This window comes from Pseudonaja textilis, chromosome 3 (assembly GCF_049901715.1).
Source record: "Pseudonaja textilis isolate UNSWEBS1 chromosome 3, rPseTex1.2, whole genome shotgun sequence".
NCBI lineage: Eukaryota > Metazoa > Chordata > Lepidosauria > Squamata > Elapidae > Pseudonaja > Pseudonaja textilis.
In genome coordinates this window covers 113,400,778-113,416,311 of record NC_141992.1, presented here as the reverse complement: position 1 = coordinate 113,416,311, position 15,534 = coordinate 113,400,778, and the positions used below count along the sequence as shown (strand labels likewise).

General features: G+C 32.9%; 1 protein-coding gene across 2 annotated transcripts in view; it reads left to right on the top strand.

Annotated features, from left to right (window-relative positions):
* Positions 1 to 15,534, top strand: part of TENT4A (terminal nucleotidyltransferase 4A) — a 38,557-nt gene that overhangs the window by 16,057 nt on the left and 6,966 nt on the right. For both annotated transcript variants that reach the window (XM_026701001.2, XM_087930649.1), the window contains exons 2-11: positions 2,453 to 2,576; positions 2,690 to 2,736; positions 3,857 to 3,977; positions 6,138 to 6,245; positions 8,296 to 8,424; positions 8,731 to 8,944; positions 11,131 to 11,257; positions 13,096 to 13,196; positions 13,575 to 13,741; positions 14,326 to 14,484. In XM_026701001.2, the coding sequence (XP_026556786.2) occupies positions 2,453 to 2,576; positions 2,690 to 2,736; positions 3,857 to 3,977; positions 6,138 to 6,245; positions 8,296 to 8,424; positions 8,731 to 8,944; positions 11,131 to 11,257; positions 13,096 to 13,196; positions 13,575 to 13,741; positions 14,326 to 14,484 (1,297 nt within the window). The remainder of the gene's footprint in view (positions 1 to 2,452; positions 2,577 to 2,689; positions 2,737 to 3,856; positions 3,978 to 6,137; positions 6,246 to 8,295; positions 8,425 to 8,730; positions 8,945 to 11,130; positions 11,258 to 13,095; positions 13,197 to 13,574; positions 13,742 to 14,325; positions 14,485 to 15,534) is intronic.

Sequence of the window (15,534 nt, the reverse complement as noted above, 5' to 3'; positions counted from 1 at the left end):
GTATGGACTTCAATTAAATTCATGCTCTTCTTATATACCATTACCTATCTTGTTTACCATTCTATATCTGCTATATAACTCCTCCCCACATTTCCCTCTTCTTAATTCTATTTTATATATTTCATCTTGCTTTAAGACAATATTTTTATATCTTTTGTCCATTTTTCCATTTACATCTATCTCATTCCCAATATAAAAAAAGGATAATTTCCCCTGAAGTCACTAATCAGAGTATGATGCCTTTCTTTCATTCCCCTAAATTGAAGTTTAAAATAACACCTAAATCCCAATCTGATTCTGCTTAGTACATTCTATTATTTCAAAGACAAACACTACAATAATAAATCTATAATAATCAACACATTGGCCCATTAAACTCTATATTTAAACTAATATTTTAAACATTTCCTTTAATATTTTATTAAAACTTAAAACCATTCATTATTAAACATTTTAACATTGTACCTTAATATTTTAATCTTTTATTAAATCTTAAAGAGTTCTAATTGTCTATTTGTAATACAAATACAACTGCTACAATACTATCATGTGTACTTTGCAGAATCCCTTTTTTTTTTAAAAAAAAAACCATACATTACCCTTTGTCCCTAATTTTTTTTTCTTTTTCCCACCTTGTTTTATACCTTTGTAACTTTTTTTCCCCCTTTTCCCTTTCTTTCTTGGCCCACCTAGACTTTTTACCCACTCCTCTCCAAACCTCTGCCTTCTTGGCTTCCCCTTTCTGTTGCATTCCTCTTTCCTTTTGCTTTCTGGCATTATATTGTTTTTGCATCTTATTTTTCTCTTTCATAAATATTTTTTTATGTCTTAAGTCCTTCCTTTTCCCTCCTCTCTTTCTCCTTTCTTTCTTAATCACACCATTTAGTTCATTAAAAATGGCTTCTTCTTCCTCCACTTCTTCCAACTGTTATTTAATTTGCTGACACATAGCAAGCGCCATATCTAGAAAACAAAGGGCTTCTCCCATAGCGTCCTTGCCTTTCCTTATTTTTAGATATTGTTTTTTTAATTCATCGAGAGATAGAGCCATTATAAACTTTTTCTTCTTTTTCTGTATCCTCTTCTTGTTATTAAGCCAGTCAAATATTTCCAAACTTAAAACAATTCCCCAAAATCCCAAAATCCCAAAGTCATCAAACAGTCCAGGCAAAGCACAAACTTCTTCCTTTTACAGTTTCTCTTCCTGGGGTAAAATCAATTGGGGAAAAAAAAACCCCAATCTGTATTTTAATTCTTTTTTGCAATTAGCTTCTAATCTCTTTATCTTCAAAGCATCTCCTCCAACAAAGTCTTAAAATATTTTTTTTTCCAAGCCTCTCCCTTCCCACTTGTAACAAAGGGCTTTAACTTTTTACCTTCTATTAGAAAGCAGATTTTCCATGTCCATTTGTTAGTTCCATAAGGGAGGGAGAGTAACTTTCCCTTTTCAACACTTTCCTTCGCCGCTGAAAACCTCTATTGGGAACATTGTAGCATCCAAAAAATAGTAATTTTCCAGGTATTAGATATGTCCTTAAAGTCCCGGTTCAGCCAAGAAAAAACTTTCATTTTAAAACTTCCTTCTTCTTCCTCCTGCTCATTCTTAATCCAGTTGCCAGCTTCTTCGTGGCGGCCATTAAGACCGCCGCTCCACCGCCTTGAGAAAAGGGGGTTATTGCCGGCTGGGGAGGGGGTCTGCGATACCCCTCAACCCCTGTCCAGATCCCCCCTATCTTCAGCTACCCCAACAGGGTAGCCTTATCCTCCAGATCCGTCAGGATCGGAGGCACCAAGACGGCTAGCACAGCAGGGATCGCGGAGAGACGCGAATCCCTGCTGTCACCGAAGCCTGGCAAACCAGAAGTCAGGTAGACACATGCTGTTCTGTCCTTGACTATTGGAGCTGACTTGGTGATTTTTTACCAGTCATTCTCTTTCAGACCAAACTATCTCATATATGGTTATTATAATGAAAAGAATGGAAGGAGACCAGTATGTTAACTATTATGCTCCTGAAGAAAAAGATGGGATATAAATTTAAATAATTATTTAGTATCTGTAATAATAATAATGATTATGATGATAGAGATTGATAGTTGATTAACATGGACAGATACTTTTCTGTCTTATGTGCATATATATGTGAAGTGATTTCAAATATGCTCGAGGTGAGTGAAAAGAAATATGACTTCAGTGAGGCAAAGTATGGAAATCTTAGGCTTGATTTTGATTTAATATGTTTACTACAAAAACAGATTTGATTCTTTTTCTTTATAAACCTACTGTTCAATTTCTAGAAAAATATGTGTTTGGAGATGGAATCCTAGAATAATTATGCAACTGAAATTGAAATATTCTACTTGTAAATCCAGATTAGCATCCACTGTCACCAGTAGATTAGTTCATTTGGTTCTCTTTCTACTGCTATTGATTTTTCTTATTCTTCCCATAGGCTCCATGAAGAAATAATTGACTTTTATGACTTTATGTCCCCATGTCCTGAAGAAGCAGTTATGAGACGAGAAGTTGTGAAAAGAATAGAAACTGTCATCAAAGATCTTTGGCCTACAGCTGATGTAAGCTTACCTAAGTTGGTGCTCTACACACCATTTTAACTTTGACCACACACATATTTTAATTTTAGAATTTTACAACAATTAAATTCAGTATAGATATTTTTCTTTTCCAGGTTCAGATATTTGGAAGTTTTAGTACAGGACTTTATCTGCCAACAAGGTGAGTCTGGAAATTTTTCACTTGTATTATTGACTCTAATGCTATGTAATAGTAACAAAAAGATTACATGGCACTTTATAAAGACTTATATTACCACTCTAGCCACACTGGTTATCAAGAAGTCAATACAGGAAAAAGAGGGACATTGACCACAGTTAAAAAAAAAAAAACAGAGAGAGAAGGAATAACACAATGATTGCATTTCATTAACTTAGGTTTATGTGCAGTAAGGACATAAATACAATTTATGTACCCTACCGCAAATAAACCTCTTTAAAAGTAACTCTTTTAAATTGATATAATTGAAAAGACATCTGGTTTAATTTTAAGTGGGTATTGATTCTTCAGGTTTAGCTGCAAAACTCTAAAATTATTATATCAACAGTTAGAGTACTGTATCTCTAGGGATGCTAGCATTTCTAATTTTTCACCTTTTGTACAATAGTGTGAACATATAGAACATTAATATTCTCCTTCTACAACTTTCAGGTACAAAAGCCTCTCTATGAACTATCAACTTGGATATGAAATAACTTCTAAACCAAACTTTTAAAAATCCAGAAATATCAGTATTAGCTGTCATGGCAGTTTGTTTTAGACTGAGGCTCTGTAGCATTTTAACTTCTTTATGACCCTTCCCCAGCTTTGTGCCTTCCAAATGTATTGGAGTAGGATTTCTAACAACCCAATTGATGGGAAATGATGAAATTGTAGTCCAATATGACTTGGGACTAGAGAAAGGCTGCTTTATATGTTACACTATTAAAATTTTGATTTGGAATGAATGACTAACATATCATTAGATTAAATATTATTAAATTGACAAGGTAGTGTATATGGACTGTATAAACAATTAGAGATAGTTTGCAACGTGCATGAGAGTGAACAAAGGCCTGTCTTCCAATTGTTAAAGCATCTGAATTGTTTAACTGCAGATACAGTTAAAACAACTTAGAAGCTTTACAAAAAACATGGATGCTTTGACAATTCAGAGGTATATTTATTTTGTCTGTATGTTTCAAACACTCTTTCAAATTATGTCATTTGCCTATTCAAAGAATTGCTGTATAATATCTACAGTAAGTTTCTAATAAACTTTAGCTATGTTTTATGTCTACAGTGATATTGATTTAGTGGTTTTTGGAAAATGGGACAGCCCACCTCTCCAGCAGCTAGAACAAGCCCTAAGGAAACACAACGTGGCCGAGCCACATTCGATTAAAGTACTTGACAAAGCTACAGTAAGTAATTTAAAACAAGTTATCCTGGACATTTCCTTATTGAGGGAAAGTTATAGACATGTTTATATTTTACAGGTAGCCCTCAATTTACGACCATTCATTCAGTGCTGTGGTCTGCGCCTCTGCCAGGAGTCCCAAAGCCTCCTCCATTCCCCAAGGCATCCCAGACTCTGCTTAATAACCTGCATGTACGATTAACAATTGCAACAGGGAGAGCAGGAATTGTAGTCATTAAATCAGACAATTATGAGGGCGCCTTGATTAATGACTTCCACAACTTATGATAGTAATAGACAAGCTCCATTATGATTGAATACTACCTGTACTTTGGGTTCATTGTTTGCTTATTTATATTATGTTTTTCTGAGTTTCCCCAACTGCAATTTAGTAACAGGTATTGTTTGTGAAAATATTCTTCCCAATTGCTGTCAGTTTTCCTGCCTTCCTTATTAGTTGGCATTAGCTCTAAATTAACTCATATTGTTTGTTTCAAATTATTTCAACATCTGGCATGACAAAGAATGCCTAGAAAATTCTATTTTTGTTAATATATTGATTACTTAAATCAATTTAATAACTTTATTTAAATCAATAAAGATTGCATTATGAGTTATTCTTAATACTTACTCAACAATCATGTATGTGTATGTATATAAATCTTCTGTTTGAAATACATTTCATACACTATTGTTTTTCTGTATTTGTCCTTTTAAACCTGAATTAAAGTCCTAGTAACATCAGTGACAGATGATGTGACCAGCTTTGCTGGTGCTGACATTTGAAAATTTCTCTTGGCATATGTTAAGCTAAGCTGTCTTTAGCTTGTGAGTCATAACTTGTTTTGTATAGGTAGAAACTATTAAAATCTCTAGTTTGTGTCTGCTTCTCTTTTAAAATATCTATATGGCTTCAATTCTTCCTTTATTGCTGTGTCATTTACTTTCCAAGTAAAGGAGCAAAAGGGATATTTCCCTTTTGGTTTAAATATCCAATATTATCAGTAATGTTCAGAGTCTTAGTATGCCATTTGAATTCTACGTAAACAGATACACATGCTGTTTTTAGACTAGCACATTGCTGTAAATGAGATAGAGTTTAACAACGTAAACTTAAGTGCACTTGGAAATGTTTGCCATTGATGTGAATAGATCCATGAACATTCCATGCCTAGGATACCAAATCTCTGGTTTTATTTTAAGAAACCTTTTTAGATCTGCTGTTGTAAGCAGGTGGTTCTCTGCTCCTATTAGTATACTGGAGACAAAGAACAAAAAGATATTAAAGAAAAACAGGAATTTCAATATGGGAATGTGATAAACCCTCAGTGTCTTTGTCTCCTCTTTCTCTCCCAGTGTTAGAATCAAAATACATTTTGCAATCCACCCAACTATATCCCAGGTTTCTAATTCAGAACATAGTATTCAAGATGGGTTAGTAATCAATTCAGCAGAGAGTTAATAATCTAATGTTTGCATCAAGGCTAAAGAATAAACTTAAGATTTAACAACACTTTGCATTTACTGGAAGAAAACAATCCAGGAGGGCTTGAATCATGGCTGCCACAAAAGACAAGTTCTTCTTACCTATTACATCTCGGTGATAGTAGGATGCTGAATTAGACTATTTTATCAGGAAATGAATAACAATAGGATTGTGTAGAAAGAAATTCTTCTTTTAATTATTAAGTTCTAAATGTTTTGGCTTTTAAAGAAACAATCATTTTTATGGTTCAGAAATGGTCTAGAAATCTGTGCAAATGAAACTGCAATTGACTCACATGCTCTTCAAAATTAGATCTGATTAGAACATTAGAATTAAATAGAAATAAAATACTTTCTAACACACTGTGCCCAAGCATATTATATTAGAAAATAGTTCAAGTAAATGATTGTGGAAGGGTTTTTCTAGAAAGGAGTGCAAATGCGCAGAAATAAGTTTTATAGCATTTATTATAAAACATAAAAAGAGCAATCATTCCCTGCATGCCTATCTTATACTTAAGTAGTGATTTAAAAGGTTGAAATAGATTTATACTTATATTAGTGGTGTGCTAACAAATGTTAAATGTGCTGTCTAGATGAACTGGATATTTTAAATGATTTAAAACATTGATTACTCTCTGTAATGTCATCTGAATGGTTGATTTTACTACTTTTGCAGGTACCAATAATTAAACTTACAGACCAGGCTACAGAGGTGAAAGTTGATATTAGTTTTAATGTAGAAACTGGTGTGAAGGCAGCTCGACTTATCAAAGACTACATGAAGGTAAAGTAAGCAGAAAAAAAAATTATATACCTTGATACATCTGCTGCTTTTAGAACTGAAATTTGAAAAAAAAGTTAACTGATTGTGGGCTTATGTTAAATGCTGTCTGGAATAGAAAATATATTCAAAAACTCTGATATACTTCCCCACATCTGCTCATAATCTTTCAAGAATTTTTAGCTATATATTTGAAAGAAAAATGTTCAGATCGGATACAAAATGTAATTTTAATCAAATATTTTAGACTTCCTTTAGACAATATGGGGATTTTAATATTTTCTTTGGCTGAAGTCTTAGGATCCACATTTTAAACCCTAAATCTGTAGCACCAAAAATATATAGAATCTTGAAAAATTATATAAGCATTGTACAGTTTTTCTAGTTTCCTTTGCTTTCTGTCAGGCCTGTTGCATCCAATTTCAAGCTTCCAAAATAATACACATGATCGGACCTCTAAAAAGGATACTTTTTTTTCCAAAGTCTGTACATCTTCGGTAAAGTATCAACATAATGACAAACGTAACAGAATTTATGGTAAATTTCTCTTTAGATTGTTCATATAAAATCTCTGGTATTTTGCCTACAAGAGCTTGCATCTCTTGTTCTTTGGATGCTCATGCTCTGGTCCTTGATTCATGGGAAACAAACCAGATTGGAAAGCAAAGTAAATTCAGATATTTTCTAGGATTGTAGATTGGTAATTGATGAAAAGACTTCACCAGAATTAGTCAAACTGAGTTGTATGCAAAAGTATTTCTACTTGTTTATAATCTTCTGGAATCCAGACAAGTTCTTGTGACTTTAATCTTGCTCAGATTTGGTCTTCTAGTGAGCAAGCCTAGTGTTAGACTAGAGACTAGTGATATAAATGGAAAAATGTGTTTTACATTTAACAGGATATTGTGCTGTAACAAAGAATCTAGGTCTACATGCAAGATTCTGGGTTGTCAATATATTTACTAGATGTTGTAACTCACAATTTTTGCCCTTGCCATTGAAGCCTAATACAAGCAATCCTTGCTATGATCCTTGCTAGATCATAACTGGAACTGGCAACTCTCTTGCTGACCACTAGAGTTGCTAAGCAGCAAATCATGTGACTATGAAGGATTTACAGACTGACTTCCCCCTTTGGTCATTAAATAAAGCACCATAGTTGTTAAGCAAGTTCTGCCTTCTTTATTAGCTCTGCTTGTCGCAAACCAGTTGTGAAGCAGGTGAATGGTGATCATGTGACTGGGATACTGCAACGCTTGTGCAAATGTGCATCTGTTGCAAAGCACACAAATGACAATTACATGACCGTGGGATACTGTGGCAGTGGTAAATGCAAAGATTTGTTTCAGAGGTTTCTTTTTATGCTATCAAAACTTTGAACAGTCACTAAATGAAGCAGTTGGTAAGCAAGGACTACTTGTAAACCTAAGAACTGTGTATTCAAAGAAATGTGCATTAGTTTATATTTGTGTATTAATGGACAATAAATTATTTGCTTAATTTTTCTTACAAAAATAGTTATTCAGTCAAAAATTACTTTGCAAGCCACATCTGCTTAACTGTAGTGTATTACCTTTTTTCTTCTGCTTGGGTTTTAAGAAGTTACCTTAGTTCATAAGTTTGAAAGCAAGTTCCTCCTGATAGAATAAACAGAATTAAATTTTCTGTGTCTACACAGAGTGTACATGCATGAGTGTATGTTTGCTGTTAAATAATGAGTATTTAGTAATCTGGTAAAGATTAAGAACATACATTATATTCACAGAGTTCCCTTGATTTTTATCTGGTGCTTATTCATTTTTTAATGTACCATATAATGACGTGTCATGTTTGTAGCAATTGCCTTGTCTTTTTCCTATTATTTATTAAATATTAATGAGTGAAACCATTACCTATTTTAAGGAATAAACATGTAGATAATAAGCATTTGTTGTATTTCACTTTTCTACTTGTTATTGTTGTATATGGAATATTATTTTGGTGTGAGAGCTTTTGTATTCATTCATAAGCAAAAATGTTTTCTTTTAGAACTGACTGTTTTTTTCATTTGCAGAAATACTCATTGCTGCCTTACTTGATTTTAGTATTAAAACAGTTCCTTCTTCAGAGGGATTTGAATGAAGTTTTTACTGGTGGAATTAGTTCCTACAGCTTAATTTTAATGGCAATTAGCTTCTTACAGGTATGTTCAGATCTTTCATAATATCAGACATAGCATACATCTTTATCCAGGTTTAGAAGATCCTTATCCTTTAAAATATGGGAATGAGATGTGACAGAATTGTATTTATGTGGTAAAACAAAAATTTGTAAGAAAGTCATATAAAGACATTTTGTACTTTCTGAATACGGGCAAATACTATCATCTTGAAATGTAAAAATAAAAAAATAAGTTTTTTTTTAAAAGGAAGAATTACTTTAGCTGATAATATATAAATGCCACTTGCTGTGCAAGAAAATAAAATCCTGTGATTTCCATTTTTAATAGTTGCACCCAAGAATTGATGCTCGAAGATTTGATGAAAATCTAGGAATGCTTCTAATAGAATTTTTTGAACTCTATGGAAGGAATTTTAATTACTTAAAAACTGGTATTAGAATAAAAAATGGAGGTGCCTATATTGCCAAAGAAGAAATCATGAAAACCATGACTAATGGATATCGACCATCCATGTTATGCATTGAAGATCCCCTACTGCCTGGTAAGATGACATATGTCACTCTCAATTTTTAACCCAGAAACTTTGAGAGAAATGTTTAAAAGAATAGTCTTAGATCTTGGTATGCAATATTTGTTTATTACATATATAGCGTAAGTTTTTTGGGGTGGGGGGGGCAGGCTGAAGGCATTATCATTCACAAGAACAAAGCTGTGGAATATTTACTGGACTCAATTTTTCCAGTGTGCATATACAACTAAATATTGTATGTCTAATAACAAGGCATATTGCAGCAGTCAGTGATCTTCACAGTAACTTTTAGTCATGTAATCATTTAGCAGCCATTTAATTTAACAACTTGGTCATTGAAACCTAACTTGATTGTTAAACAGCAGTGGTGTATTTGCATGTGTTGTGTTGTACTAGTTAGTATCCATAATACGAAAATATCACAAACACTTTCCTGGGATTACAAATCTCATGTTTTCCATGTATTTAGTCTGAAGTGGGAAACAGTATGACAAAGATAATAACTTCGTTTCCCTTTGGTTTGTCAATTAGTGATATAATGGTAGTCCTCAACTTACCACCAGTTGCTTAGTGACCGTTCGAAGTTACAACTGACCTCCAAATGGTACTTGTGACCTGGTTCCAAAGTTCTGATGGCTGGCCTCTCCCCCTACAGTCACACACCGTTAAGCTCTTGGCAACTGACTTGCCTTTATAGCTGTTTGGCACATCCCATGATCCCATGAGTGGCATTTATGACATTTTTGCCAAAAAAACAGTGTTTACTTTTAGTATGGGGCAAAAAAAATCCCATAATGAATGATGGGTTCATTTAATGACTGCCATATCCACTTAACAGCTACAAAAAAGGTCACAAAATCAGATTGGTCACATGGTGATCCACTTTACAATTTATGACCATAATGGGTAGACTCCAGTATGTTTGTAAGTCAAAGACTTCTTGTATTCAACCCACAGTATTGGATGTCCCTAATGCTGGAAGCCAGAAAACATAACCCAAGAATAAGGGGGTTAATGTAAGAATAGAGTTAAAATTTGGTATTTCTACTCTGGGCTAATTTATTCACTCCAATAAGAAAAGGAGCTTAATATGCAAACTTGTACCTGACATTACATTGATACAAAGGAGTACTGAAATATTTCTTTAGAATTATACACAGAAAACAAAAACATTCATCCTGTTAAAGTTTGGATAGATCTTTGTAGAAAAAATAACAAATATCTCAGATTTGCCTGGGATAATCTAATAATTTTAGAGAATTGGTATGTTTAGGATTCGGTGTGTATTCTCAATACTGAGGTGAATTAGGAATACTAATCTAGTTAACAAGATTATGCAACCTGGTTTTCCCTCCACATAATTTAGATGTATCACCCAATTAGCCTTGCTATAGCAGAGTATTGTGGAAGTTGAAAACAGTAAGACTTGGAGATACCAGATTATCCAGCCCTAAACTGGCCTCTGAGAGCCATCTTTTTTTTAATGTATCAAATAAGGCAGGCTAGTAGGACTTGAACATGACTGAGTGCTATTTTTTGCCTGCGTGGTCTTGTTTAAGTAGTTTAGATTTGGTTGTTTATTGTGTAATTCCACAAAATAACACCAGATAAGCTATATAATCACATTTTAGTTTTGATAACAACTCTTTACTATGCATAGGCCAAAGAATGAGTAAAATATAAATGATCTAATAACAAAGAAGTAGCTGTTATAGAAGTAGTTGTAATAGGAAACTGTGGATTGGAGTCTTGAAGATAGCTTTCTTGGTATGGGAAGACTTCCTAGTTGGTAAACACTGAATAAACAAGTAGCCAGATTTATATCAGAATGACATTAATACATATCAATAAAAATAGCTGGTACTGTACAAATATAAACTGCTTAATATTGACCTCCAAATCCAGTGCACAATAAAAGTGATATGGTTGGAGTTCTTTAAATTTTAAGAATGGTAGATAGAAAACTGGGATGGAGCATACTGTTATTTTAAAGGAGTATCAGTTCTGTATGTCAAATAATAGATTAACTGGGAAGATTGGGCACCAATTTGTACATATGCAAGTCTATAGAGTATATATCTCTCCTTGAGACATCTTACCTATTCCAAGAATTTTAAACATTATAAGCATTACAAGGTAAAAGCAACTTGGCATCAACTGTATAATAAGTGTGATTTTTTAAAATTTTACTATTACAGGCAATGATGTTGGAAGAAGTTGTTATGGTGCCATGCAAGTAAAGCAGGTTTTTGACTATGCCTACATTGTTCTAAGCCATGCAGTATCACCACTTGCAAAATCATATCCGAATAGAGATTCAGAAAGGTAACTATTTGAGAATGTGTTCATTGAATAGGTTGAGGTATATAGCCTTCTAAAAGCCAGGGCTGCATGTGGGCTTTGAGAGGCATACCAGGTGCTGCAGTTTAAAAAGTGGCAATCCAGCAGGAGTCCAGAGGTTTTTGAAGAATATACATTTAAGTTTCAAAGTATAAAGTTAAACTGGAAATGCATGGGAACTTAAACTTTACATTGCACTTCCAGAATTTATAAGTATGGTCAGGGGAGGAACTTTGAATGTTGCAAAGAAGAATATATTCCATTTTTTCAGATAATTTTATTAAGAATTATATGGGTAAAGAATAAAAGTTAATATAAGCTGCAGAAAAAATAAAATAAAGGGGTTGAAAAAGAAAAAAGCAAAAGAGGGAAGAAAAACAATTTTAATGGCTGTCCTGTCTCTAAATAAAACATAATCTGTCTTCTCTCCATAGTTCATCTCTTATGTAAAGAAAACAAAATCATAATCTATATTAATAAATCTTATCAGCAATATTCCAATAAGAACAAATAGATATTAACTATTTTCTTTTTAAAAAACTGGTCAAACAAGCCAATCTTATAAATCTTTCCTTATTTTTTAAAAATATTTTTGATCCCCTACAAAAAAAAAAAGTTGTGGAGATAGTTTGCTGCTCATTTGTGTTTCAAAGCAAAAATATTTTAAAATTTGAACAAGATTTCTCTTGTCACTTCTTAAAAAAGTCCTTTCAAGTCACACTTAAGCTCTTCTGTATATGCACAGGAAAAAATTATCCAAATCATTTTCCTGATTCAATATATATTTATCTCCAGTAAGCATTCATCAGATCCCAATTGAATTTACATTTGTCCCCCTTCAAATTAGTTTCATAAACATCCACTGCAGTTTGTTTGTTCTTTTATAAATTCACCGTATCAATTTTATTAAGCTTCTGATCCATTCTGTCCCAAATTTTACCTGAATTGCACTAAGGATTTTCTGCTCCATTTTCTTTATCCCGTCTAAGAAACCCCACTCCAAAACAATCTCCATTTTTCCATGAGCAAGTATCTTCTAAATAGTTCAAAACTGTATTTCCATATTCCTCTGGTCCATTAATAATTATTAACTTCACAAAATACATTAACTAAGCACCCTTTTGCTGCATAGTACCACAAATCTTATATTTTTTGGACCTTGAAAATCAATTTTACACTTTTTAAGGAAAGGGGAACTCACCTGATGAATGCAATAGTATCTTCCCAATCCAAGAGGTCTTGATCTCTCCGATATGCAAATAATAAAATAATCCCAAAATTATATGTGATTGAGATATAAGGGTCGACCAAGAAATGTGTCCGTAAAGACTGTTTTACAAGTTTGAACTTGATGTAAATTCCAACTCACAGCCATTCTACTCATAAGCCAACTATAACAATGATGGTCTCCATGGTCTACTCATGAGGAGCTGCTGTGTGGGGTCATGTGGATAATATCATTGATCACTCTCTTGTTCTGGAAAGATTACCTGACTGGAATCCATCATTAAGTAGCAATTCCTCTTGCTAAGCTGTCTTGCTAACAAAAGTCAGCAAGGAATTCACTCATCATGGCATGTACAGGAAGTATAATATATATTTAATTTTGGGGCTGCATAATACTTATCCTCTTGTAATACAGCACCCTGGAAAGAAGAGCTAATATCAGTTTAAAAACCTGAAATTGACATTGACTGTGTGCAAATCTTTTTAAAAGTTTTTTTGCTCTTATGTTATCTATAATGAATTTTAGATTTAAAAACAAACAAACAATGTTTCACTGTTGTGGCTTGATTTCTTATCTTAATCAACATCTCTTCTAGTACTTTAGGTAGAATTATTAAAGTGACAGAAGAAGTGATCGACTACAGAGCATGGATTAAAAAAAATTGGGGAAACAAAGCTAACTTTTCATCTGATCTTGGCAAGTAAATATATTGATACTAAAAACTAAATGAGATATTATTTTTATCATATTTTTCTGTTTTTTTTTATTTTCTTATCCCATGTTTCAGTATTCAGCGTACTTCAACACTTCCCCCAATACTTTGTTATCATTTGTTGATATGAACATGTGAATCCATGCCTGGCAGAATATTTGACCCCTGATTTTAATTTGTTGAAATAATAAAATGCATACTGTAGTTCATTTGCACGTTACTTAAGGCTTAAACATCTTTGATATACTATCTGACTTAATCAGCAACATTTTATTCAGTAAAACTAACAATACTCAAAACACGGCTATACTTATTTTAAATGAAAAGGAAATGTATTGACATATAAACATATGTACCACCAGATGGTCAGCTGAAAGACAGAGAATCAATATCTTCAGAGAGTGCAACCCAGAATAGAGATGCTGAATTGCTTTACAACCAACCTTTGACTTTGTCATTTACTGATATGCAACAATTATCATCAGGTTCATCTGCCTCTTCAGTATCATCTCTTTCTGGAAGTGATGTTGTAAGTTTTATCATTTTGCTATTTAAGCTGCTGTCTACGTACATGTGAAAGTTAATATCTGAATACGATTACAAGCTATTTTATAAGATCGCAAATACAATTATTACATGTTTACAATTTTACTCTAAAATATTTTTTAGTTTTTAAAAACATTTACATGTGTGGAAACAATTCCATAGTGGGTCCTTAAAGACAGATAGATACCACAGAAAACAAAGAAGCCTGGATAAATTGTGCCTTCTCCACAAATGATATTATGACTGCTGATTGAAATGTAGCAAGTAGCACATGCGATAAAAAAAATTTCTCGCTAGCCCAGTCTTGATATGAAAAATCAGTTGTAGTTTTGCCTAATGAGGAGAATAGCTACTGGCTAATGTTAGGAACTGCACTTATTTAACTTGTTTTTCCAGTCTAGTAATGGAAGGTCAGAAACAGTTATTTTTGCAAAATATTCTTTTTCCTCCAGAGAGATTATTTCTGTAACATGTTCAGTGCAAAATCATCCTGCTTTAAATGTGTCAACACAGGTTCTTTATATATAAAATAAAATCCCATATTTTCTCCTTTTATGTAACATGAAGGATTCTGATACTCCACCTTGCACAACTCCTAATATATACCACTTCAGCCTGCAAGCACCATCTCCACTCACGGCTGGAATACATCCGGCATTAACTATGCCAAGTGGTAAAAATCAGTCTGTGCCTGCAAGAGCATTGATTATGGCCACGAATAATCAGGTATGTGAAACCACCTCTGTTTAATTTTCTCACGCATTTTGAAAATAGTAAACAAGTACATTACCGAAGAGAAAAAAAACTACTGAATTAGATACAAAGAGAGCAATTTGTAGAATGATTGAAATAGATGAAAATGAACAATTCCAAGAAAAGTAATTTTAAATCAGTATAGCAAACCTCAAAAATCTTGTTAGCTAGGATAACTAACCGTACTGGAAATTTCAAGATTCCTATCTGATTTTATTTCATTTTATTCTATTTTATTCAAAAGAAAGTTAAAATACAAAACTCCAAGAATTTTTTTTAAAGACAAAAAACAAAAGAACAAAACAATTAAGACACTAAAAAAGTGCATCAAAAAGAAAAAAAATCAACGCGTTATTCCCATAATTGAATACCGATATACATTACTACAATATTGGTTCCCAATATGAAACAGGCTGTCCCCCAAATTTTAAGCTAATAAATCTATCTGCAAATTATTGACCTGTCCTATATACTATATTAATGACAAAATAGTTAACCTTCAATAACAATAATAATAAAGACAAGGATAAGGTTTCAAAACTGTTAAACTGTTATTGTAATCCACACATCGAAAGTTTGTCACAGCATCCTATCTATCCCAAATTGTCCCAAAAGTTAAACTAATTCATCCTAAAAACAAATATCCATATTTGTTACTTAATGCCATCTTGATCCATTGCTACTCTGTGTAACTTGATCAGGGAACCAAAAACACTGAAGCAGAAGGAAACAAGAATGATATTATCTGAATATTTCAATGCAAGGTTAAAAGAAAAATTTAAAAGAGAGATAAACTGCAAATATTTTATAAATTCAAAAAGTACCAAAATCCTGTGGTGAGAGTCCAATATTAATGTAAATCAAATGAAAGTGCTTTACGATACAGAAATACAGAGAGAAGAAAGGTTACAAATGAAGGCAAATATACAAAGAACAAAAAGAGTATTCAGAGCAACATAAATTAATAAGAAAGAAAAGGGAAAAAAGAGTACAGCAAAGGCTTGAAATAAATCAGCATCTGCT